The sequence below is a fragment of the Pelmatolapia mariae genome, linkage group LG10_11 (genome assembly GCF_036321145.2).
Source record: "Pelmatolapia mariae isolate MD_Pm_ZW linkage group LG10_11, Pm_UMD_F_2, whole genome shotgun sequence".
In the NCBI taxonomy this organism is placed as follows: Eukaryota; Metazoa; Chordata; class Actinopteri; order Cichliformes; family Cichlidae; genus Pelmatolapia; species Pelmatolapia mariae.
In genome coordinates, this window is record NC_086236.1 from 43,029,998 (window position 1) to 43,057,908 (window position 27,911).

General features: G+C 40.0%; 1 protein-coding gene across 1 annotated transcript; it reads left to right on the top strand.

Moving 5' to 3' along the window:
• On the top strand, positions 1-27,691 carry LOC134635680 (NIPA-like protein 2). The gene is made up of 11 exons (XM_063485137.1): positions 1-547; positions 8,736-8,804; positions 9,805-9,973; positions 18,875-18,934; positions 21,384-21,505; positions 23,422-23,518; positions 23,763-23,898; positions 24,096-24,184; positions 26,677-26,740; positions 26,834-26,931; positions 27,119-27,691. Exons 1-11 carry the CDS (start codon positions 452-454, stop codon positions 27,223-27,225), a joined length of 1,107 nt encoding a protein of 368 aa, XP_063341207.1. The 5' UTR covers positions 1-451; the 3' UTR covers positions 27,226-27,691.
• The last annotated feature ends 220 nt before the right edge of the window (positions 27,692-27,911 follow it).

The following is a 27,911-nucleotide window of genomic DNA, read 5'->3' on the forward strand; positions in this document are numbered from 1 at the left end:
GCGCAGCTTTGTGTGCGCGACGAGAACTGCGGCTCTTTCCTGATGCCTACTTCAAGTCCACAGTTATGTCGTACATCAGAGTGTCTAATCGCCAATGAACATGAACGCAGCGGGGCTCGAAACAAACAATCTGCTGTTTGTCTTGCTGCTTCCTATCCCATCATCACAGAAGTGATGAGCACAAGTAAAACATAAAAATAATGCACATGTTTGTTTGCTTTTTTCTATGACTTTGTTAATTTAAAAGTCTATTTTCCCGATCGTACCTGAAGCCATCACCAACTCCTGATTCCTGTCCTCAACAATGAAGAACTTTTACCCTCCGAGTTTCCACTGAAGCGACAAGGACGTGTGGGATGCTTGGGACGGGATGAGGTGAAAGTCAGATGTAACGCCAAACATGTGAAGAAGGAAGGAATCGCGACAAAACAGTGTTTCCTTTTTACGTGATATGGAAAAAATGGCGAATTCAAGTTCTTCTCATGTGTTTCCTTCCTTGACCCCGGCTCTGGCTCACCGCGCAGAGGTCCTGGAAAATCCGCTTCAGGTGAGTTTGTTTAACTTTGAAACGTTTTGGCAAGGTGAGATTAAAAAATAATATTTAGAAAAAAACTTTCATAAGATGTATAAGTCACAAGCTTACAGGTAACTTGTACTAATTTAACAAAAACCCCAAAACACAGAATGCGTCGTAAATTTAAAAGAAAACCATTTATTTTTTTCAATCTCTGTTCTACAGTATGAGCCATATTCTGTGCACCGTAGTTATATTTGTGCCCGCTTGTAATATAAATGATATTGAGCCTGTTCCAGCTGCAGCTGCGGAGATGAGAGGAAAACTTTTTTAATTTTCAGAAACTTCACTTTTTAAACTCCATTTAGAGCAGAAATTTGCACTCCAATATCCGAGAGAAGATTTAGTTAGTGTATAAAAAAATAATCTTGAAAGTCAAAGTATAACCTCAGCCTCTAAAGCTCTTTAGGTAATGAGCACTCAGTGTGGATGAGGAATCTAGACAGGGCAGAGATCTATTGGTGCTGGCACCTGTCACAACTATTTTTTAAAGCAATCATGACTAAATCATTGCGTTGAAAGGCTCTCTCTTTCTTTTGAACTTTTTAACTTTGTCAAGTGGGCTCGATTAATCTGTCCATTAAACAGAGTGTGCAGACTGCGTGCACTTCTGTTTGTGTGTGATAATAAAAAGCAATTTCCTTGATTGTGTGTGTGCAAACGTCCTGTTATGTTATGCCAGTCCTCTTTCCTCCCACTCTTATGTAACCACACATTCTTCTCACCCTCGTTTTCCCCTGTCGCTGTGTTTCACCGTGTTTCCAAAGTGTGACATTACCACTGGGGGCCAGAGAGAGAAAGGGTAGCAGAGGAGGACTGAGAGGCGTGAGTAATGAGTAATGGCCCATTGGTGGGTTGTGAGAGAATAGATCTACTGTAAGAGTCCTGAACAGCTGGCTAATGGTCCCAGCTCCCCCTCTGTCCATGGCTACCCACCATCCCACAGAGCATCTCAGGATGGGGACAATATCTGTCTGTGTCACACTTTGACAGCGTTTTAGAAGTGAAAAAATGCTGCTGTAAAAAATGATGCTGGGGTTTTAGGAGTTTGTCGTCTTGGTTATACTTCACAAATGAGACTTAGTCCCAGTATCTTTGGAAGATAGCTACTTCCAGTGATGTGATCCATTATGTTAGGTAACAGAGGATGGGTTAGTGTGGGGAGTAGCGGGCAGCGGAGCTTCCAGGCTGATTCAGTCTATGGACAAAGCTGTTCACTTTAAGCTTATTCAAACTCGGCAACTGTATTTTATCTTTGAAAATTGCATAATGCATGCGCTGCTGAACTAAATACTGCCAATTTCTATTGGAGGTAAAAGAGGTGGGTGATGGGAGACCTGTATCTGTACAGAATCTGCTGACAGCAGATAGCACAGTGCAACAGCAAACCCAAAATTAATGTCCAGTATACAAGAGATTACATTTTAACAGATAGGACTTACACATTTTCTCCCTCAAATAATAAAAAATAATAAATTTTAAACATCTAATTCCTGGACCTCTTCTTAGCACTTTAACTGCAGAGATCTATAGCCAGCTGTGTTATTTATCCTGGCCCTAGATCCTGATCAGAGCCTTTACTCAGTAAACATACGGTTTAAGGTTAAATGTGACGCAATCCACAAATACATTTGGATAAAGGTGTGATCTGAACATAAAGACTACTGGTATTAAAATGTCTGTTCTCTTTCTACTACTGGTATTTATGTTTCTTCTGTACCCACCACTCACCCAGAGCACAAATTGAAGGGCTGCATCCAGAGATCAGCCCATCCCAGTGAGGCACAGATCCCTATTGTCAGTGGACACAAAGGACCGTGCTGTCTGTACGTCTGTCTGTCTTTCTCATTGTTGGTCAGTGTCCTAGTGAGGAGGAGGAGGAGGATCAGTGCTATCAGGCCCTTCATCAGCCTTCAGATCCATTCAGATTTAAATTCTTTTACTCAGAACAGTCACATGTAGTTTCCGGGTTCTGGTCTAATCCACTAATTGGAGTTTGCTCTGTGCTTATGAAGCATTCCTTAGCAAAAGAAGCTCAGGCTGTCTTATCTCTGACATTTAAGTAATGGAGTTTATACAACACACGGCCCACAATTGGTGGTAAATTCCCTCATTGTGTCTCGATGATGAATGTTCTCACACACAGAGTTAGAGCCCACTTTTCCTTTTGCTGATAGCGATATTCAGACTTGCTGGACTGCTGCAGTGGGAATCCTTCTTGAGTTTGTGTCATTGTGACTTTTAAAAGCACAAGAATCTTTATTTGATGCTTTGCCTTTCTCACAGCCAGTATCAGTATCAGCTTATTGAATCCAGTCCTCACAATAATCGTAGCACTTCTTGTTAAATCTGGCAGCAACATTAAAAACGAAACATGCTGCTCAGGGGCTGCATTATTGTGTTGCTTGCCAGTTAAGTTGTCAGCTCTTCAGAATCATTTGCTCTGAAATTATCTACAATCGAATTCCTTGACTGTAACAAATAAATTACATTTTGAGGAAGCTAAAATAAGACCGCAGTAAAAGCAGATTTCTATTTTGGATGGCCTCAAACAACCTGTAATTACAGAGGACGGGAAAGACAAGAACTTCTGGATACCTGCTATTGTCCAAACATAGATGCAGTGGAAGGAGGCGTATATAGATCCTTTACTTATGTGAAAATAAAAATACCAAAATATTTAATTGCCCTTTTATACTGATAAAATCACAAAGAATAACACAGGTTTCTAGATCCTGAAAGTCTGACAGTCTTACTGCTATTATGATCATTCAGCGATGAAAACCTCACCACCATATCCTAGAATTCCTTGAGAGTAGCCCACTGAATATATGGAGAGTACCAAAATATGTGGACATAGTCCACTACTGCTGATGTACACTCTGCTCAGAGGCACTGTTAATAAAACTCTGGCCAGTATAATTAAGCAGCTGATCCACTGATTCTTTGATATAGTATATTACTATTACCCTGCTGATAAACATCATTACCAACATGGGAACCCATCAGCCAAGATTTCAGCTCTTCCAGAAGAGATTTGGGCCAAGAATTCACATTTTATGCGCCCACTGTTAGGATATGTTTTAAAAAGTTAAATGGCTGAAACCAGATGATAGCCAGCACTTCCTATATGGCTGTTTTTCAGGTGTTTTTCCTCTTTTTTTTTTCCCTCTACATTAAATGTTTAAACTGCTCAAACGTGATCAATCAGTACTGCCTGGACAAAAACAGAAACCAAAAGCCTCCAGTATCGAAAACTGTTCCTTGCCTACAAATTCTGAATATTTATGTGCAAATATCTCTATGCACTTGGATATAAATGTAATACAGTATAAGTATAGCACAAAATGGACAGGCTCAACTAAATTCAGATATTTTAAATAATGTAGTTCAGTAAATGTAAGTGATTATTTCTACTTCTTCATACGTTAACTGTCCTTATCTTAAAATAAAGTAAAATGAAGAATGTGCAGCAGTTTAAACGGTGCTGTGGTGTGAAGTGTGTCGCTTTCCTTAAAGTGTGTAATGTTTGCTAAGCAAGTCAGCTAACAAAAGACGCTCCCAGTATACCAGCCTCGCCTGATCCAGCAGCTTTGTTTGCTCTTCCTCTGACAGGAAAAGTCTCTCCCTTTTAACCCTCCCTCCCTTTCTCACTTGCTCTCCTGCTTCTCTTCTCTCACACTCTTGCATGAATTTGTCTCCCTCAATGGGTAGAGCATTAGGCTCCTGCAGCCTTGAGTCTTGTCCTTGATTCCCGCAGTGACCACCTGTACCGCAAATGCACACCCTCCAACTTTACACCAACAAACAAATAAAGAGAGGAATTTTTTATTATAATAAGGCTGAAAACACTTGCTGGTCAGCGTAATATGAAGTGAATGAATCCAATAGAAGTTAAGATGAATCCTTCCTCACATTTCAAATTGCTATCTCCTGTGTGAAGTCTGTGGAATGAACTGTCCTCAGGCTGTACATCCACCACCACGTATTCTTAACACACTGTTTCTCACGCACGCACACACACGCACCCACGCAAAGTTAAACACCCTGTTCTGCCCCCGGCTTCTCTCAGCATTAACCTGCAGCTTCCTCATGGGCTCAGTAACAGCAGCGGCAGTGAGCCACTCACACTCTCTCCTGCAGAGCTCGACAAGGTTATTGATCTTGGTTTAGTGTACAGACCACAGCTGGCCTGATAGGTGTCTGATCATAAATGACCAGGGTCATAGTCTTCTCCCGTACAGTCGGGAGTCACAGTCCACTCTCCCCGTCAGTCTGTATGCTATAACATTAGAGGACGCCGTCTATCACTTCATACCCACACACACAAGTTCAGGCTTTTTACCTGTCAGTCCCCTAGGAAACTCATCAGCAAGTCGCCCATCTCCTCCCCTCCTACTCCCAAATCCTGTTTACCTCTCCTACTCTGCAGTCATCGTGCAAGTGTAGAAAAACACACATGCTGAACTAAATCCGGTTTAGCACTAGCGTCCTCGCTGTAGGTTCCAGGTGAGTGATCTCATCCAGCTTGGTGCCAAAGTGAAAAGGGAGAGAGAGGGTGAAGAGAAGATGGGCTTGAAAGAGAGACGCGAGAGAAAAACTGGACTGTAATGTGGTGGTTTTGAATGAAAAATTACCCATAAGTCCCCTAGACTTCAATTTCTTATCAAGCTGGCGAGGAGCTGATATGCTGAGTTATGCAATAAAAAGTAGTAGTTTTACTTTATAGTGAGCTGCTGGATGGAATTAGGAGTGCCATGAGCAGATAAGTCAAAACTAATTGAAAGTTGGCTGTAGGTTTTCAGGGTCTTTTCTTATAGCTTCATATCTACTCTGGTGCTTAAAAGTAAGGAACACACTTTTGTCTTTTCCTTGTAGACTACCAGCTGATCAGAGTTTTCAAAGGGACCCATGTTGTAATTGACCAGTCTCATCAATATGGATTTATTATAGACTTTATATGGATTCACTTGACATTTTATTCAGGCATCAGTGTCGCTTTAGGGTAACATTGCAATATCAATCCTCTGGGTTTTCTTCAGGCGCCTTTACCGATTAAAATTTTTAATTTGCCCTCCAAAACCTCTCAGTGGGACTTTGCGTTGCTTTCTTACTTGCTCTGACTGGTATATTTAACTAGGGTTTGCAGCTGTGAGTTGTCCTGAACCTGACTGCTGTGTCAAGGGCAAGGACAGCTGAACCGCAACAAAATCAGGTGTGTGAGCTTGTCGCCACATGTGTATCCAAGATGCGCATCATGATGCAGTTCACTGGGAGTAGGAGTGGCTAATGGTTCATTAGAAGGGCAGAGGGGTTGTCAGGATGATCATGGAAATATCTGTGTTGCTCCACTGTTCCTGGTGTCATTATTATCTGTAATGTGCTCTGCAGTGTTGTTTACACGTCCACACTGTTATACAAATAGTCAGTATATGTGAATGATTACTGATAAGTGATGTGCATGAAGCAATTTAGTCAGACATTCCTGACAGTTTTCTGGTAAGTCGGACACCATTAACAGAGAAATGAGGTCCGCCAGTGAATTCCATGGAGCGAGAAACTGTTTTTTAAAATTTATTTTTGTACCTAATTCATTTAATCATAAGTAAAATCACAGTCAGTCTCCATTAGTCTTTAAATATATAAATTACACTAAAAAGGATACTGTCCTCAGAGCAGCCGCTGTTGTTGTGTGAGTGCATTCAGTCTCAGTTAGTTATGTTTATCTGATTTTGGTATGAAGCATGATTCGAGGATGTCATTACACCGTCACTAAATATTTGAAAGTTAGAGATTAATAAAAGGATCTGAGCTCCATTATCTTGTTCAAATATTAAACTTAATGAACCTATTTCAGGTCTGCAGCAGTCTCAAGTTAAATCTTAGAAGAAGTGACGGTAGTTGTCCCTCTTTGGGGGGATACTCCCACTGGGTTTAAATCTGGGACTCTCGGCCATTTGACCTTAGAACTGAAGAAGCTTCTCGGATGAGAGGTGAAACGTCTTCAAGCAACTTAAAGAAGTCCAGACGCTTTTCTTTGCAAACTCCTTTGACTACGATGACCTGGATGACTGAGAACCTTCACAGACATACCGACGGTAGTTTAGGTTATTTGTTGTGCACACAGATAAACTAAACCACAGTGAGCAGCTTTTCTGACAACAGAGCAAAGGAGCACTTTGGCCTAAAAGATGCTGTATAAATTCATGCTTCACATTAAAACTGCAAACAAGCAGCATTTTATTGTCTTTGCTAGAATACAGTGTTTCTTATAACCTCGGCCTTTATTGCTAAACAAACATGAAAGTGTATGACTCATAATTGTGCTGGAGTCATATTATGTATGATATCCCGTCGACCTTAACGCACCACTTTATGTTTTTATAGGACTTTTTATTTTTTGGTTTTGAACTGGATAGGTAGCACACTAAGGCAGGTAAGGAAAACAACATTTTAACCTGTATTTCGTGGATGTTTACTCTCATGTTTTCATGTGGTGCTCCTGTGTACGGTTCCGTGTATTCTCTGAGCCTGGCAGAAAGAGTAGAGGATTGCTGATATTTCCATTGTTTGCACGATGAATCGCGGCTAATGCTTTAATGTAAATAATCATCACAGCTATTCCCTCTCAGTCTGGAAAAGAGATGCTTCATATTGTCACTGAGGATTTCTAATGATGCGCACTGATGGACAATAGGCGACCTCTGGATCGTGCGGTAGTGAGCAGCTGTTTTTGGAGCTGTGTTTGGAGACCAGATGAATTAATTTACACTCCATTCACTCCCGTGTCCTTTGACCACGGCGGTGTTATCTTATTGTCAACAACATCAGATGCATAATACTGACAATAACCCACTGTCTGTCTTATCAGACAGAATGGGCCACTAAACCTGAACATTAATACTTATTTCCTTTTTTTTAAATCTATTGTTGCTGCATGTGATTAGATTTCCCTCTTATTCTCCACCTCACTGTTGTTTCTCATCCCGTTGTTTTAACTCCCATCACCACCTTCTCCTTGTCCGTCCTCCACCTCTCTTCCATAAAGCAATTTCAAGGGATAAATGCTTGGCTGCGCTTTCTTTTACTTCTTCAAGAGTGATTGAGTTCTCTTCTTTAGGTTTTATCCTTCACATTCCACCCCCACTCTGTGCTATCGTTCCTTTATAAACTTTGTCCACCCACAGCCAACAGTATGTTAATAACACAGAATTCAATTTTCTTTTGGCAAACATTTTCCTGGGATATATCAGGGACAAAACAGCCAAGTATACTGTTCCAGCACTTTAAGTGAATGTATCCCGTTTCTCCCTCCATCACTTATACACCTACTCTCACGAAAATTTGCTACAAACATCTGATGATACTTTTTTTTGTTTTAATTAAGGTTGCACTAAAATTGAATTTGGCTGTTTTATATAGCAGTTTTACTTTGGATGTCTCAAAATCTTTGTATTTCTTTACCCAAAAATCACTGCATAGTTTGAAATTATTGTATTTATGGTGTACAGTGAGACATCCACTTTTCCTTATTGTTCAGGATAAATTGTAGCTTTTGCTAAAATGCTAGTTTCTTGATGTGGATGCTATTTGCAAGTCAGAAAGTCCTAATTACAGTATTTACAATATGAAATGAATCCTGGGAAAGTGTTACTGTGAGTATGTTGGTATGCAAACACTAAAGATGGTAAACATGATAGTTATAGTTGAGAATCTGCATTTTTGCCTTTGTAAGCTTGAGTGTGGTATTCCCAGAACTTTGTGTGTTTATTTATCTGAAGCTGTGCACCAGCCTGCATCCAGATCTTAGTGAGGTGTCAGATATTGTGTGAGAATTTGGATTGTTTTCATTTTTTTGCATATCTGTGTCAAATGTCTGTTTGCTGTTTTTGTTTTATTTTTTTACTACGTGTGAGAATACAGATTTCAGTGTTACGAAGCCTTAGAAGCCTCTGTTCCACAGGAGTACAAACAATATCTACACACGCAGTTGTGCCTTTGAACACAACACCAATGGAGCAACGCTCTCTGTGGTTGTCATGGAAATGACAGATGCGACAGCTGGAGGGAAGACTTGCAAGAAGTATTATGGGGTGTTTGGAGTCGTGTGACAACTAGAGCGTCACCTAATCCTCTGTCTGTTTACTGTTTGTTTCCACAGACTTATCTCCTGGGAATCATCATCTCCATATGTGGGAATGTCCTCATCAGCATCTCGCTCAACATACAGGTAGGAAACACTGGAATCCAGCTGTATGACAGACACTCAGCACAGTAGGCGTTTAGCGCCTGTAAAGTATTTCTAGACTGCCTTTCTCCTCATGGTTTGCTCTCTTTAGCAAACTCTGTGTGCTCATCAGGATTTTAGTGCGTGTACCCTTGGGCACTGTGGCTGTGTGATCTTCACAGCAGGCAGTGTGCATTAGAAATGACTGCATTTCATGACAGAAAAGCCTGTTTGAATTAAAACGAATAGAAGTGGGTGTTAAAACATTGCAATTCAGTTTTAATATACTGCAATTAAGTATTCAAACAACACATTTTTTGCACAGTCTGGACCCGAGTAGGATATTAATAAGCTGCCCTTAGGTTGATAGCTCTAATTCAGGTGAAGTTTTACCATTTTCTGAGCATCACAGTGTTAAAAAATAAGGACTTCATTGATTAAATGTAATGTAAGCCTACAAGCGCTAACATTTACCAGTCTGAGAAGATTCATCGAAAAACATTATTTGTCTAAAGTGATCTTTTTTCTGGGGAACTGATAATATGAAATAAAGTCTGCATGGCAGCAGCATGCAGAGCATGCAAAGCAAACTTGCCGTGACAGCTTCAAGTAGATGTGAAAAAGTGCTGAAAGAGGTTGATAACCCTTACTTAGAAGCCAGTATAAGCTTCCAGAAATAGAATTGTTAATGATTATGAGGTATACTGTAGACTTGTGTTGGGTTCATACACCTTCCCACCTCATTGATTTTCTTAATTGGTGTCATGTCTCTTCTGAGATGAAATGGTAATCAGCAGAGAGTGTGATGCTGCGTTTAGAGTTGTGTGACAGTCGGTGTAATGCTATATTATCTGTTAAATTGCACCTACTTTTTTAGGATTTGCACAGTGCGGTGGAGTTATCGTCTGTGTTGTGTTGCTGTAGTTTGTACAGCTCTGTTGGACCCACTTTATCTGACTGTTCCCCTGGCTCCTCTGGCTCCTGTTCCCTCTCTTCCTGACAGAAATATGCCCATGTACGTCAGGCACAGCGTGGATCCAAACCCTACTACACATCCGCCATGTGGTGGTGCGGAGTGGTTCTCATGGGTGTTGGGGAACTGGGAAACTTTGCTGCCTATGGCTTTGCTCCAGCATCTCTCATAGCCCCACTGGGCTGTGTGTCTGTTATAGGTAAATATAATCTTCTTTTTTTTTAAGTCATGCATTATCCAAGTGTGAAAGCAAAACTAACAGTGCAAGGTGTTTCCATGCAAGGCCTGTCTTCTTTCCTTCTGATCCTGTTGACAGTGTCATGCCAACCAAAAACTAATGATGTTTTATCCAGTCATTTTTTATTAAAAACATTCTTCTTATAGACTTTATTTAATCTGTAGCACTTTATGATGCTTATTTGTATATTTTATGCATTAATAAAATTATATGTGCGAATAGTAGTCTCTTAACCAGAGGTGGCAAAAGAACAGACATTCTGTACCTAAGTACTGATACTAGTGTTGAAAAATACTCCAGTAAAAGTTGAAGTACTGATTCAACGTCTTTACTCAAGTAAAAGTTTTAAAAAAAAGTGCAGGCTCTGAAATGTACTCTAAGTAAGAAAGTAAAAAGTAGCTCTTTGGAGGACATTTCTACCAGCTGTTTTTATGCAAAGCTAACTGAACCTTGTGCTTTATTAATGTAACAATAATATTAGAAGAGCTCTATTTTCTGTTAATTACATTGTAGAGGGTGACTTTGCCTCTAAGCAGAAAATGAGTAGGGAAGAGATTAAAGATAACTCTTTATTGTCATTGCACAGTCATACATTGTACAATAGTACAATGAAATTGGAAAACTGTCCTACGTCGGCACTACATGTAACACAACACAACACAACACTATACGACACATCACAACGCAACACAAACAACACAACACAGTATAATAACTTAGTAATAAAAAAGAAGAATAAGTGTATTTGTATTACTGTTATTATTGCACATTAATTATTATTGCACCTTGTTATAAATATAAATATTATTATTATTATTACTGTTTTTACCGTTGTTAACGGTAAGTCAAGGTAGGTAGCCAGTCAGGTCAGCTGTTTGCATTGACTAGGGCTATTGCCCTGTTGTAAAAGCTGTCCTTGAGTCTATTTGTTCGGGACCTCAGCAGCCTGAACCTCCTGCCAGACGGCAGCAGCTTAAACACCCGGTGTCCTGGGTGTGTACAGTCCCGTAGGATGCTGCGTGCCCTCTTGAGACAGCGAGTGCTGTACAGGTCCTTCAGGGAGGGAAGAGGATGTCCAATGATTTTTTGGGCCATATTGATGACCCTCTGGAGTGCCTTTCTCTGTGCTGTGGATTCAGCAGATGGGGGAACCCTAAAATTAGTTGTAATGGCTCAGTGTGGGGAAAAGAATCACAGCTCAGTAATTTCTATTGAGAGCTCCAGTAGATTGTCTTAGTGTACAGGCTGTGAGTAGCAGACCTGCTGCTCTTTGTGGATGTACACAACGTGTTACAAGTAACACGTTACTGTAATCCGATTACTTTTTTCAAGTAACGAGTAAAGTAAGGGATTACTATTGCAAAAAAGTAATTAGATTACTGTTACTTTCCCATAAGCACACTGCATTATTGCGTTACTAAACCGTGATTTTGTTTGTGAAAGGGTCTCATGACAATGACGTAAACGCATGCAACGTTCGTGGTAACAGACATGTGCAGATCAACAATGGATAATATGGAGTGCAGGAGAGAGTACGACCATGCAGGGTTTAAAGCTTGGAAGTACTGACATTACTTTGAGTTTGATTCTGTAAAAAGTGACAAAAACATTAATGTCCGCTGTACACTCTGCGTGGGAAGAAAACTTCTTTCTACCGTGAAAAATTAAACTTCAAATCTGAGCAAGTACCTAGCACGCTGCCACGGGAATGTGAAATTCACAGAGAAACCCCCGGATCCCCCCACTGACATGACCAGGCAGACCTCCACCTGCCCCACTCCTGCTAAACAGGTGAAAAAGAGCAACAGGACTTAGTGCCACTGAGTCTTTGATTTTATTTATTTTTTGCTGTGTTTTACTTGCGTCTATTTGAAAGAGAGTGTAAACACAAAACATTATTTTATTTTATATGCTGGAATATGCAGAAAATAGGTTTAAATGTTAAACAAATTTCTTTCTGTGAGAGACTGTTGCATATAATTTAATTTTTGCTTGATGCAATGCGCATGAAGTTAAAAGATTAAAAGTAATAAAACAAGTTTTAAAAAGAGATTTTTTTCATTTGATTCAATTTTATATGATGGATTATGCAGAAAAAATAGAATTGGGCTGAAAGGTTTAATGCTTTATTACGTATTCAGGTTGTGTATCATGTTTTAAAAACTAACTGGTCAATTGTGACCGGAACACTAAAGTAAGGGGGTGGGGGTGCACACAACCAGAGGGTTAAAAAAGTAACTAAGTATCGAATTACTTTTGAAAATAAGCAATCAGTAAAGTAAAGGGATTACTTTTTTGGAGAAGTAATCAGTAATTAGTTACTAATTACTTTTTTCAAGTAACTTGACCAACACTGTACACAGCTGAATTCAACCAGATGTCAGCAGATGTTTCATGAGTTGTCCTGGCTAATTTCCATCCTCTACACTGACAGTACACCGTTTATATTAACTTTATTCTAGACGACCACTGTGCACCAGTCACACACTGTTCCTTTCTTTGAATCCATCACAGTACATGCAAACTAACCTGTTCATGCTGCACTAACCTGCTGAGGATTTTCATGCAACCTTTAAATAGTGAAATACAGCAGCTGTATCTTTAGCTAGCAACACAGTGTGCGACAAACTGCACACAAACAGTTTGTGTGTTGAGCTCATAGAAACGCTGTGTTTGACAGTGACACCAGCTCAGGTATTTGGATTAGCATCCGAGTGGCTTCCAGATACTGGTTGGTTGATTTCCCTAGAACCATTACTGTTATATTTCACTGTAACACCACAGTAGGCTGACTGGGTTCATTTTTCCCACTTAGCTAGGTAAGCATTGATAACTTAGCTAACATTACCTCTATCACTGTATTAATGGGAATATGAATCATTGTGAGACTTACTGCTGGTAAAAAAAAAACAAAAAAAACAAAAACAAACAACTTTCTTCTTTTTGGTATTGGGAATTAAATCTTTTTGCTCTGTCTTTATTACATGCAGAAGAAATCTCCCAGGAAACGTTGTAAAATGTACGGTGCCATTCCTGGGTAAAGACTTGTGTGTTTCACATTCATTTTTATTCCAAAGTTGACGTTTGCTGTTGTTTGTGGAGCATCTGAGAACTGCAAAGACTCTCTAGGATTTAATGGATATTGTTTGCAAAAGAAGCATTTGATTCAAAATAGGAAATAATAATCATCTTAAAATAGCTTGCATTTAAACATACACAAGAAGACTTCACGGCAGTAATGCAACTTATCGATTATACAAATTCTTCCCCACATTCATTGGTTTTCAGTTTTAGAGGGATATATAATAATATATAATATTAGGGCCTTATAATAGGGATGCAGAACATGATGTATTTTTTAGATTGGAGGCATAATATTGGCCAGTATTATTTATATGAGAACCTTAATTGAAACATGTGAAATCCAACACATAGACATTAGTTAGTAAAGTTTTAAAAGTGACAACAGAGCTAAGTTAATTAGGTTCACTAACTGTACTCCTTTTATTAATATTTTAAATTTAAAAGCATTTCAAGTAAGTACTGAAAAAGTACATTAACCTGTTTCTATAAGACATTTTTTTATAGAATCACGTAAAATCTATTCTTATCACCTAGTAATGTTTCTTAATAATGATTATATTTAAGTCCCTTATTGCCTAATAACCATTACATATTGTAAGGGCATTTATATTAAATGTCACAATACACTGGTACTTAAATGTGTCTATTATCCTATTATTTTGTGCTGCACTGCACAATACTAGTTTCTGCTCTACCCTTGCGTGTTAAATAGACCTTCATATATGGTGATATATATCACTTCATCAGCTCATTAGCTCAACAGCAGTTTGTTCAAGTGCAGGGCATAAAAATGATCTGTATGTATCAGTGAAGTTCTCTATCTGCAATAACAGTTTTATTTCTCTCCTGTGTTTCCAAGCTACACAACTGCTTATAACTGATGAGACTAACAGTCTTCACTTTATTCACTGGAATCTTCAAACTTACAAACCACTCTTTGTTACTTAAGGTGTTAATTCAAAAGTAAATTTAACAAATTTTAAAAGAGCAGAAACAGTGGGTCATTGTGTGTGTGTGTGTGTGTGTGTGTGTGTGTGTGTGTGTGTGTGTGTGTGTGTGTGTGTGTGTGTGTGTGTGTGTGGAAGAGTGGTGGCGGCGGGGGGAGTTCACGTGTCATCGTTTCAATTCCTACCTTATATCCAGCACTGAACCCAGAAGATAAATCTCTACATTTTAGCTCCAGAGATTAAATTACATAGGAAGTCCAATTATTCCTGACATTATAAATCTAACACCACACTTGAGAAACAATCATTTTTACGGCCCACAGTTGAGCTAAAGATGTCACAGACTAAGCCGGATTCATTAGCCAGTCAAAACAAAGCCTGGCCCGTTGCTACAGCTGGCAGCTGCTCAGTGCAAACACTCTAAACGCAGGTTAAATATTGAACAGGTTCACTTCTTACCTTCCACCACGCATCACTCACGGCGCTGGAGGTGGTGGTGACTCATGGATATTAATGACAGCTATTACCTCCACGCTTCCTATAGTCACGTCTTGCCAGTGGATGAATGGTTTGAATAAAGCACTAAGCGAAACCACAAATCTTGCTAAGAAGGCTGCACCTCTTGTTCATTGTAGTTTTGCTTGCCACTGTATTTGCTTCAGTGAGCACTTACCAAAGAAAAAAATGCTTTTAGCAGAAAAATTAAGCCTCAGTGCTGTGTTCTGTTAAGACCAGCAACCTCCAAATGCGTTGTCAGTGTGTGTAAATCTAACCTTGTGATGAATCTCTTTAAAACCACAACTATTAACAATTACCGTACTCATTTCCATTTTACTATCAGATCCTCATGAAACCAGCCGATTGCTAGTGTTGCACTGGAGTATGCATGAATATTATGCAGCTGAAGTGCGTTTTCAAGGAGCTTCTTAAATAATTAATGCATCTGAGATTACGAGGTGAAAGGAAGAGAAAGAAGAGGAAGATGTCTGCAGTCATGACACAGTCTGTCCTCCTCAGCTACAGGGCAGAATCTGCAGGTTGGCTCCTTTCTTTGACTGACTGTACCCCTCACCTCACACTGACTCACACTATATGCAAATGTGTAAAGCACATACATGCACACACATAAAATTCATGCATAACTGTAGCGGTGTGTAAAAGGTCTAGAGGATTGTGTCGACTTGGGATGCTCCTCTGACATATGCACACACAACACACACCCTTCCTGCTGTGCTGTTGTGCCTGTTTTCCGAGAGCTGTGTGAAGGCACAGAAGGGGGTACAGACAGCAGGATGCCTTCACTGGGTAAACAAGAGGGAAGTGAGTGGCTGGCTTGGAGAAAGGCTGAGGTGAGAGGAAGAAAATTTCAAGGAAAGGAGAGGATAAGTATGTGAATGAATAAGACACAACAGGCAGAAGCAGAGGAGTAAAGGGCCGGGATCGAGAGAGCTGACGATGCCGCTGTCATCCGCCTGTCCGTGCATGTCACGCTGGCACTCGTGACGTTCCGGGGAGAGCAATTACTACTGTCCGCGTTCACAGAGCCCAGTCCTCTCTATTAGGAATGACAGCATCAGCCCAAAAGCTGTTGTGTGGAGCAGAGAATCAGCTCTCTCGTTCAGATACCGATGTCATCGCATGCAAAAGAGGAGGGGAAGCTGGCAGTGTGGAAATGAACAGAAACCTGACTGCATCACTCACAGATGTCAGACCTGCAGCACTGTATTATCCATTAGGATGCGGTGTTAGCACAGTGTGAAAAAGTCAGGATTTAATGTAGATGTATAAATAACACAATAATTTTAAAGAATGACTTTACAGTGTGACTGCATTTATTCAGGGTCAGGACAAGATCTCATTTCAGATTTCAGAACTCCTTTACAACGTTTGTGTAATGTTTTCTTGAATAGCTTCTGAAGGACAGTTTTGATTCAAGTTATCAAAAGTTCCTGTTTGGGAAATTGTGAATACAACTTTTTTTTTCTTTTACAAATTGCACGTGCACAGCTCTTATATTTGAGCTTCTCCGGGTGATGGCAGCCAGACTTTTGTTGCTTTCATCTTGCTCATGACAGATTTGTGTTGCACAAGAATGTTTGACACTGTATGTTTCGTCCTCACTGGTAGGTACCCATTACTACACATCACAAAGAGCATGTATAGAGGTGCTGCTGATGGGATGCGCACACAAGCACACAACAGCAGTGACAGAACTGCGTACCCCAGAGGTTCCCGTTGCCACATTTCTCATTATATCAAGCCGTGCGAAGCTCACTTTGTATGGAGTTGCTATGGTTACTTGTTAGATCCAGCTGGTCCCAGAGGCAAAAGAGTAGTCCAAAATGTGAGTGCGAACATGCTCTCAGTATGAAATATTTAACAACTAACTGTTTCATCAGAATATTAAGGAGAATCTTTATAAACTTCCAATTAGAGCGTAGGGTCCTTGCGGCATTGTGCACATCCATGGCCTGTTCTTTCGGAAAATGTGTGTTTGGAGATACATAGCCTATTTGAAAGAAAGTGTGGCTTTAAATCATGGTTTTAAAATGGCATTTTTGCTTATATTTGATTTGTTTCAGATAAACTTGCAACTATATATCTTTAATATCCATGTTAAGAACCTGTCACTGCCTGTGATCCAATGCGTGCCACACTGTGTCTCTGACACATTGAACTGTTTACACTCTGTATCTAATCTCCTTATGGCGGAGGCAGAGCCCGTACACAGACTCAAATGCTCTGTCTGTTTCTCTTCCAGTAATTTCCAGCAATTTCTTCCATTCAATTAGTCCCTGTGTCTGTGTGCCATCACCTGCTCACCCAGATTGCTGTCTGGCAGTCGTGTCGGCAAAACATAGCGCCCATAGTATGCTCTGCTGTGATATTGGTGAAAAATGCAACATCATCATTCCAACTGATTATATAAAAATGAGCTTTCCACTTGTGTTGTTTAGTGAGGAGACCTCCAGCACGGCAGCGTCAGCGTGTTATGTAAACTGACCTGGTCACTGTGACAGGCCGCTGTCACTTGCATGTCAGTTTGCCTCTCTGTCCACTGGCCGTTTGTCTCGCAGTTTGTTTTTCTGTCTCAGCCAGTTAGCGTGCCTGTGTGGCCATCCATCTGTGTATCTGCCTGTTTATCGGCATGTCTGTGCAGTCTGCACGCATTTCTGCCCGCCTCGCTATTTGTCTCCGTGACAGCCGAATGCCGTGTTTCTCCCTTGGTTCGGTGCAGATCCCGGGGAAACATTAAGAAGACTAATCTGAGGCTTAGCTCATGTGAAACTGATTGCTTTTCAGTGTCGCAGTTTTTGACAATGATATTGATGGATGGGTTTGCAAAAAACGTGGCGTGGAATATCATAATTTCATGCTGGTGCTATGAAGTCCTAATGAGTTCCATTTATCCAAGCATACGGACCGATTTTTGTCGTGCCGAGCAATCTAAACATGTCAAGCATTGTGTACATGTATTTATGTGAATACACATTTACATATAATAATATAGTGTCACTGTGTGAATATGGGCATAACTAAATACTTGTATCACTAACTGCATTTATCTTGTGTAGACATAACACCTTAAAAAACCTAAAGATGGCTTGTTCTGATGTTAGTAGCCTATTTGAATGCGGCTGCCATGAAGGGTGTGTAAGTGGTGGTTGGCAATGTTTAGGAAGGAGGTACATGTCAGTGAAATATCCACACGAATACCAGGACCCAAGGTTTTCCCTCAGAACAATGTCCAGTGATCACCTTCCTTCCATAGTGCGTCCTGCAGCCTTCTGTTTCCCAGGTAAACAGTGCACCCAACGTGATGTAAAGCAAAGCACAATTTTTTTTTAGTATGTGCCTCTGTACACTGCAACAGTGGATTTTAAATCAAACATTCAATTTGTGACTGAAGTGTAGACTTTGAGATGTAATTCAAGCGGTTTAGGAAAATTTTCCATTAACTGTTTGGGAATTACAGTCATTTTTATAAATAGTTTCAGAGCATCAAGAGTAATTGGACAAACTAACATCATTTTAAACATGGGGATTATTTTTAATACTTGGATGAAACTGCCTGAAGTCTCCAATCCGTGGACATCATCACATGCTTTGTTTACTCCCTTGAGATGTTCTGCAGTCACCCTTAGATGCAGCTTGTTTGTCAGTCTCTTCAAATTTGTATTTAATAACTAAAAAGCATGCTCTGTAGGGTTGAAATCAGATGACTGACTTAGCTGTTGAAAAATATCATATTTTTTTGCCTTGAGAAATTCTTTCTTTGCTCTTGCAGCACGCTTTGTGTCATAATCCATTTGCTCTGTGCAGCGCTGTCTGATCAGATCAGAAACATTTGGCTGAAGCAGAAAGCGTAGCCCTGTACGCTTCAGAATCTATCCCTCTACTGGCCAGTGCATTCCTTCTTTGTAAAATATTATTGATTTGGCTACTCCCAAAATCTTTGATATCTCTATTGATTGATTACTTTATGCATTATGATTACTTGCATCAACATCTCCTTTGACTTCATATTGAGCATTCCAGTAACAACCACCAAAAACAACTCTATACAAATAATTCTGCTTCATTATTTTAAGACCTCATTGCTTCACAGATGCTTTGATCCCATCGTAACAAGATAATCAAGGTTATTTAGTTGCTTTAATAGTGTGGTTGACGTGTGTATGTGTGTCTGCAGTCAACAATGTAGACTACCGTCAACATTACTGATGTGATTCTTATGGAAATATAACTATGTTGGTATTTACTTTCATTGTAGTGGACTGAATGTTTTGAATTGCAGTTAAACTAAGAGACATTTATTTTGATTTTACAGCCAGTGCTATCATATCTGTGGTTTTTCTCAAGGAGACGCTGTGTGCCTCTGACATCGTTGGTAAGTAAGCATTCAGTAGCAATGATGGCACTTACAGTATAAGTGTCCTCTGACAATGGTAGTTTGAGTTCAGAGCAATTCTGAATGTAGTTTGTATATGCCAAACTGAGTTTACAGATGATAATTCAGTCACAACAGAAAAAATATCCTGAATTCCAGTTATGTACTAGTAAAAATGTCCTCTTGCTTTTTTATCTTTGTAGCTTCGGGAAAGCGAAGGCACACTCAGCACAGACATATTTTTTGTTTTATGAAAAGCTTTTGTTTGTCATAACAATTTGGTGATTCTGCTGCTAAATGGCATAATTGTGATGACCATTCCTACTCCTGGATTGGAAATTCATATCAGCATCACACAGCTCTGTTTATTGTTGCTTTCTTGGATAAATTGGCTGCAATGTTTTTGCCATTTTGTTTTACAATTGCCGAATGCCATTATCAACCACATATTGGAAACAGTTAAATGCATGAATGTTTTATTCATAAAGGGGCATATTAGTGGGAACAAGCTCTGTTTTTCTGCCCGTGTGCAGCCAGCGGCAGAGGTAAAACCTAGAAAATGATCATTTAAATAACAAAAATAAAGATGAATATTAAAAACCACTGCAAGAATGAACACAGTAACATTTTAGTCTTCATTTCAAGTTCATTTTTCAAGTTGAGTTCATTCTTGTGTCAGAAGTTAGAAACACAAACACAAATATGACACAAAATGTGTTTTAAAGTGAAGCCCATTGGTAAGATATATATAGTCACTGGATCATTTGTAGGAAAAAAAAGAGCATTCATACCATTTCAATAAATGTCCCGTTTATCTTTTTAGCAGGATGCCTATCGCAAACAATCAAATAAATGTCAGTGTGTGCTGCAGGGCTGTACCAATTTAAGGAACGGAGTGTATAATAAACAAGAACTGGGCCAATTCTTTTCTTTTTCTATCAAACACTGCACTTCTCATTTTGCATATTGGACAGCTCTATAAAAAATACAGGGAATCTCTATATTCACTTCACTTTTTTTTAAAATGACATCAAAATGAAAACACTTCTTTAAATAACTAAGCCATATACAGTCATGTGCAAAAGAAAGGAGGCCCTCTTTCTGTTGTAAGGTTTTACGTCTTAGGACATAAGAAAAAACCGTGTGGTGAGGTGTTACATGCGACACTGTGTCAGTACTTATTTAACAAAAATGAAGCCAAAGTGCAGAAGCAGTGTGTGAAGAATTACTGTAAGTACGATCTTACTGTTTCCATGGGGATTAAGAGGGGAAGTGGCAGCCAGGTGCTGATAATCAAATTAGTTAATTAACTGATCATCAGCAAGTGTGAGCGCTGCTAAAAGAAAAGCTTTGCCGTTTTCTAGTCTCAACCATTCACACGTGTTTTAAGAAGAAGAGAGATCAGTAAAGATCTGAAAAAGACATTGCCCATCACTGCCCATTAGTATGAGTTATAAAGCCATTTCCAAACAATTAAAAGTCCATCATGTACAGTCAGAAGAACTGTACACAAGTGTAAAACATTCAAGACAATTGAAATATTCCCAGTAGTGAGCGTCCACGCAAATTCACCCTAAGGTCAGATCGTGCAGTGCTCAGAGAAACTGCAATAAATCCAAGGGCTACAACTGAGACTCTACAGCTCTTAGCTGGTTGCATTTTTAAAGATCATGACATTACAGTTACAAAAAGACTGAACAACTATCACTTGTTTGGAAGGGTTGCTGGCAGCGTGGCATCTGAACAATCCACATGACTTCTGGAATAATGTCTTTTGGAAAGACGAGACTAAAGTTGAGATGCACAGCGCCGCGTTTGGCATAACCCAAACAGTATATCAGCACAAACACCTCATACCAACTGTCAAGAACAGTGATGGAAGGGCGAGGATTTGGACTTGGTTTATAGCCACAAGACATGGGCACCTTGCAGTCAGTGAGTTGACCATGAACAGCTAGAGTCAGGTGTGAGGGCATGTGTCCAGCAGCTTAAGCTTGGCAAAAATTGGCTGATACAGCAGGACATGATCCCAAACACAGCAGCAAATCTGAAACTGAAAACTTAAAAAGGGAAGAATCAGTGTTGCTGTCAACGTCCAGACCTCAAGCTGGCTGAAATGCTGTTCGATCAGCTGTGCATGAATAAATGACCACAACCTCAATAAATTAGAAAAGAAGACTAGGTTTAAATGTTTACATAGTTGTTCAAACACTGCTTCTGCATTATGGCTACATTTTAAAAAATTACACTGTAAAATGTGATTGGGGGGGGGGGGCATAAAACCTGATGAGGGTATATTTTCTTTCTCACATGACTGTAGGTGTTATGGATTTTAGCTACTCCCAGTAGTAGTAGTAGAACTACTTGTAAGATGAGGTCAACTGAGCTGTCAAATCAATATAAAAACCACCTCCAATAAACTCACCACTCTGCTGTCTTTCTTTCTTAGGTGGTACCTTGGCAATAACAGGAACGTACGTCCTGGTGACCTTTGCCCCCCACACCTCCACACACATCACAGCCCATCTGGTCCAGTACTACGCCATCAGCTGGCACTTCCTGCTTTACCTGGTGTGTCCTTTAAAATGCTCCCTTATAAGTCAAGTAATACACATTAATGTGTATTCGTTTAACAATATTTTTTATTTATCAGTAACAGAGAAATAACATGTAATCACAGAATGCATCATTGTGAGCTTTATTGCACAACACCGTGGTCATGTCACTGAAAATCCTAATGTAGCACACCACTGTTGGTCAAAGACATGGTCACTCTTTACAACCAGCTGCTGCTTGGTAACTTTTTCCAAACAAGGCGAGGTCTTTTCTACCACTACTCTTAGGGGTTGTTCCCGCAGCTCTGTTCTCTGTTGTGTTTCTCTGTTGTGAAAGTGGTCAAGTGGGAGAAAGTCCTTTTAAGCTTAGATAGCGTTTTCATACTCGGTAGTCACGAAATACTCCCTCCACCAAACAGGCTGTGAGTGCATTAACACTTACCCGTGTACCCTCCTAGTCCAGTTTCGCCTCAAGCAGCAGTGGCATAAACATAGCTATTGCTATAGTGACCAATCAGAAGACAAGTACAGAGCTAAAACAACATTTTTTTTTTTTTGTTTTTTTGTCAAAACCCACTCATCACAAACGTAAATGTTGGCTCAGAACTAGTCTTGATTGAAAGCACTCCTTAGACGCTTTTAAAGGAGCATTTCTGTAGACTGGGGTCATTCATATCCATTCAGCTGTGTTTGAGTCATTCTCTGACTCTCATGCACCTTGTATTTCATGTTTCAGGTTAAATGTCTCCTGTACCAAACACTGCGTTTTGTGCCTTTTAGCTGTGATGTCTTAGTTAGTAACTAGTAAGTCCTGAGCACCACATAAGACCTATAGGCTATCGAAATACATTGATTTTTTTTCATTTGTTTCCTATATTACAGAATATACCACAGATACAAAAAAACGTTTCTACTGACGCTATCTTTCCAAATCCTAAACATTTAATTTACTTTTTTGAACAACTTTTTTGAACAACTGCACATGATCTGTCAAGCTAAGTAGAAATAAATGTAAAACGATAACCGGCAGCAGCTCTTTAAGAGTGCTAGCCAATGGTGGAGATGGAGAACATGCCCCGGGTGGCAGTGCCATCATTATTCAGGGCACAGCATTTCACTCACGAATCTTTTTGTATTTAGTAAACCGGTACAAAAAAAATCCATGAAAAGTGCATAAGAAGATATTGGGCAAATACAAATGGATAGCGAGAAATGCAGATGTTTTTAAATTGAGACAATCTTGCCGCCTCTGGCTGAGATGATTGATGGCGGTAAAAGGCTATGCTGTTTGTGAATACTCATCAGCCTGCAGAGGAACAGCCTCCAAAAAGTATGGGATTAACTTTAGTGGGTGATTAATCAGAGGGAATGAAATACCCATCACTGGCTTCTTCTTATTACCAAAGGTCATTCTGTTATCAGATGGCTTCATCTGGAAGGACTGCTGTAATGTCAATCTGAACATGGATTGGGGTATCTGCCACAAATGCCTGAGGTCTTTGTTAATCCATTTTCAAATCATAATTAATCCTTTTATTTAAAATACATAGAGATACATGGATGATAGCTGGAGGCATTTTAAAGGTCAGCTCGCCCTTTTTTTCCCACTTTATTCTGGTTTACACTCTGTTGTTGTTCTTTATCTACTCGAGCTGCATTAGAGGATCCTGGAACAGCTGAATGCTATTTGACTCACATGGACAACCCCGAGCCCTTTTCATTTAAAATCCAGCAATTCATTTCATTTTTCCGCCATAGTCATTTGTTTCAATTAAAGTGTCCTGCTCTCTGGCTACATGCTGCACTCTCTTCCACTAATAAGACAGTCAGTAAAAGTACAATTCAAGTGCAATTCAGATTTTCAATTTCTGTGCAGCTTCGAGGAAATGGAATCTGCATTAATGATTTGTACGTCTCTCTCTCTCTCAACAGTTTATAGAGATCGTCATCTTTTGCCTTCTGCTTTATCTGTACAAGAGGAGGAACATGAAGCATATTGTCATTGTGATGCTGCTGGTGGCCCTGCTCGGTACGAAAGAGTGGAAGTTGCCCAACTGAGGGCAGATGCTGTAGATTAAGCTGGAGGTTGCTTTTGTTGCTTGGCTACCGTATAGTCTGTACTCTGTTATCATTTTTGAAGAGAACCAAGTTGAGAAGAATAGAAGGAAATAATTCAGCGTGTTCACTCGAATTAACCGCCTCCACGATTTAGCATGAACTTGTGAGGTGCTGCAGCTAAATGTTAAAGCGGTCTTGCTTGTGTGTTGTTGCAGCCTCTCTGACAGTGATCTCAGTCAAAGCCGTGTCAGGGATGATCACAGAGTCGATAAAAGGCCAGCTGCAGCTCATCTATCCCATCTTCTACGTCATGTTTGTTGTCATGGTTGCTTCTTGCGCCTTCCAGATCAAGTTAGTCAAAGTTTTCTGTCTCTAGTTCTCATCTTTAAGCTTTTTGTCATCGCTTAAATCTCACGTTTGTCACTGGCTCAATGGCTGTTCAGTGAAGAGTGAAGGAAATCACATATTTTACATGATGACCCTGTACCTACTGCATTTCATTCACCAAGCATCTCAAATGTTGCTTTGTTCTCTCTCTCTCTCTACAGATTTCTCAATCAGGCGATGAAAATGTTTGATGCCACAGAGGTGGTTCCTATCAACTTTGTGTTTTTCACTGCAAGTGCCATCCTTGCAGGTCTGTTAAACAGAAAGCTGTTGAACAGCTATGTGGGTAAATGAGCAGAACAGTTGCTTCTCTGGGCCTTAGGTTTCCTCTGTGGTCCAAAAATCTTAATGACCTTATAGTACCATATCAGCCTATTAGAGCACTTCGCTCTCGCACTGCAGGCTTACTTGTTGTTCCTAGAGTATTTAAAAGTAGAATGGGAGGGAGAGCCTTCAGTTTTCAGGCCCCTCTTCTATGGAACCAGCTTCCAGTTTGGATTCAGGAGACAGACACTATCTCTACTTTCAAGATCAGGCTTCAAACTTTCCTTTTTACTAAAGCATATAGTTAGGGCTGGATCAGGTGACCCTGAATCCTCCCTTACTTATGCTGCAGTAGGTGTAGGCTACTGGGGGATTCCCATGATGCATTGAGTGTTTCAGTTACCTTTCTCACTCACTATGTGTTAACAGACCTCTCTGCATTGAATCACACTTGTCAATAATCTCTGGCTGCCTTCAACAGCATGTCTTCTATCCTGTCTTTCTTCTCTCTCCCTAACCGGTCACGGCAGATGGCCTCGCCCCTCCCTGAGCCTGGCTCTGCCGGAGGTTTCTTCCTGTTAAAAGGGAGTTTTTCCTTCCCACTGTCGCCAAAGTGCTTGCTCATAGGGGGTCATATGATTGTTGGGTATTTCTCTGTATGATTATTGTAGGGTCTACCTTAAAATATAAAGCGCCTTAAGGTGACTGTTGTTGTGATTCTGCGCTATATAAATAAAATTGAATTGCATTCAAAAATGATTTAAAAGTGCAACATTTAGCCACACTCGAGCCACAAAGAGACATATTCCTTTATGGCTCTTATCAGTGCCAGCTTTTTGTACTGTGGACATTGTTGTGGTGTCACGAACACTCACCACCAAACCAAATATATATTCATCGGTTGCTAGGAATTGCAACTGCATAATTAATTCATTATTTCTTAAAGCTACGGAAGCCTGTTAGACAGAAGTGTTCTGAACTGGACCAGTATAAGTACAGAGTAATGACCTAGTTTAATAAACCAACAACTTCCGTGTTTTTTTTTTTAGTATAAAAGAAGTACATTCTCAAAATGTTTGCATTTAATGTATCATACAGTGTGGATGTTGAAGAGCCTGAGATGGTAAGAGTGCGTCACAGTAAATCTATGCACAAAGCTTTCACATGTAGAACATCTGGGAACTAAACAATAGCCCATTAATCCCCCTACATGTCAACATGTAGAAATACTCGTGGCCTGCAGGCTTTGTTTGTCACATCAGTTTTACTGCCATGCTAGCAACATTGTCTGCACTGGATAGATACTGATCACTGCAAAGCGGGAACACCTCATGAAAGCAGTTTTGGAGAATGATTTGCTTCTTTAGTAGGAATCAAAGGGTTTTAGATGTTTCATAAGATTTACTGGCAATAACAGACAAAGATGTGCTCCAGCACTACAATAGCTGAAATCGGGTACACATACATTACACACACAGAGCACGATCAAGACAGTGACTCACTACTGTGAACCACTTAGGAGTCCTTGCTCAGCAAACGCTGCAAGGTATTGATAGTGTGTGTGTTCTGCCAGATCAGGTTTTTAATATCTAATCAATAAACAAGAAAAACAGACAAAAGTTTCCCCCAAGTATTTTGGGCTTGAAGAGAAAATCCAGAGTAAAACACTTCATCACAATGTAAAACCCTTTTTGGCAGAACACCTTGTGTTACAAAATCCATTTTCTTGTTTGCTTTACTTCTGGATAAATTGCCCGAGTGATGTCATTTCAACCCATTTCCAGCATGGCTTCAGTCGAGTGTAAAAGAAGAAAATGTTCCAGCAGTACAAAACATCAGGCTCAAACAAGATCAGCTCCGGTGTCGCTCTCATACTGCAAATGAACAGCAGCGTCTTTCACAACGCCGCCCAATACAGAGAGACGCCCATGATAGAGGAGGCAGAGGCACGAGATGAGCTGTAGTTTGAATTACTCTTTACTTTCTCCGATATTGCTCTCAGTATTACTATTGCTCTGTCCGCCTACACGAATAACCCACAATTGACTGCATTGAACAACAAATTGCTGATGTTTTATATCTGGCGGTGTAAGAACATCCGTGGGTGGACTTTTACTTTAAGATTAGTTTAGCTCCACATTGAGGAAAATATTGTTTTGGTCCTAACCCGGTGACGGTCACAGCTTAAGACAGTGAAGTGAGCACTGGAAAAATGAACTTGCTCTCTGAGCCAACAGTGGCTCTCCTACAGTCTCTGTACAGAGGACATTGTTTGTTTTTGCATTCTGTCAATATGCTGAGCAGTGTTTACTATTCATCTCTCAAAACGGCACCCTTTCACTTAATAATTCTCCTCACTCATTATCCCAGTGTAATGTATGCTTAGGGTTTTAGGGCCATGTTTCACAAAGAAAGCAGCAGAGGAGATGTGCATGTTTTGTTACTCTGTCACATTAAATGGACTTTTTCATTTTGCAGGGATTGTATTCTATCAGGAATTTGAAGGCTTGGCTTTGCTGAACATCGGTATGTTCCTGTTTGGGTAAGTGTTCAATAAGCTACCAGCCACTGCAGCTTATCAAATTATGCTTATTGCAAAATGTCAACAAACTTCTCAAACTGTTTTTTTCCCCAGTTGTCTTCTGTCCTTTGTTGGAGTTTTCCTGATAGCCCGAAACAGGCCAAAGATAAAGCAGCAAGATCGCAATTTTATTGCAATGAATAAAATTCCTGGTATGATCTATATAACGTTTTTTATTTTGTTGCCTTAGAACCTGTTTTTTGGTTTTTATGGTTCACTTATTAGCAGATAGCTTTTGAATTATATCTAGTGGCAGTGATCCTGGAATCACCCAGCTGCTATTGTCTGCCACCCTGGCAGCAGACTCCATCTAATGAGCTGCACTGTCCATATTCGCAGGGAGAAGGCACACAGACAAAGTTCAGCCTGAGGCAAAGACTACAACATACGGATCACTGGCAGCCAAGCTTATGTGCAACAGATCGGGCCAAACAGACGATTCATAGGCCCAGCTCCATCTGTTGAGACTGTCATTTTGATGCGTTTGTGTGTGCGTCTCTCTTCTTGGTTCATTTAAAATGTGTTTATAGAGAGAAATGATGGCCATCAGTTAAAACCAGTGCCAGCCGAGCATCAGAACTGGTGGCCATATTGATTTTACATTTTATGTTCAAACTATTGAGTACCTCTCATTAGGTAAAATATCCATTTGTGTCTTAGCATCATTTCCCACACAGGTATCAGAAATACCTCAAGAGGAGTCACTCCAACATAAGGAAACACCTCAGGATGAAAGGTCAATATTAGATTGTTCACAAGCAACAATTTTTAATTGTGAGGAGAGTAATAGTTGAACAAAAAGGTCCAGGAGGGCACTCTGACCGAGCCTATCAATATAACATAAGGTTATATGTCAATGAGCTGAATAAACCGCTCTGTGTGTTGTGTGTAAATAAATAAAGGACAAAAAAAGTGTTCCTGTGGTCTGAGGGTTTCATTTGTTACAGAAAAATAAGTGCACTACTGCCCTCTAATGGTGGGGGAGGGACTCTAAGAAGACCAGCCAGCCCAGTTTGTGCCATGTTGATCTGACATGGCCTAATTTTAAAATGGGGAGAGAAAAAAAGTGCTTCAGGAGCCATGTTTTTAAAATCTTCTGTCACAATAAAGTGGCTCACACTGAGGCATCGCT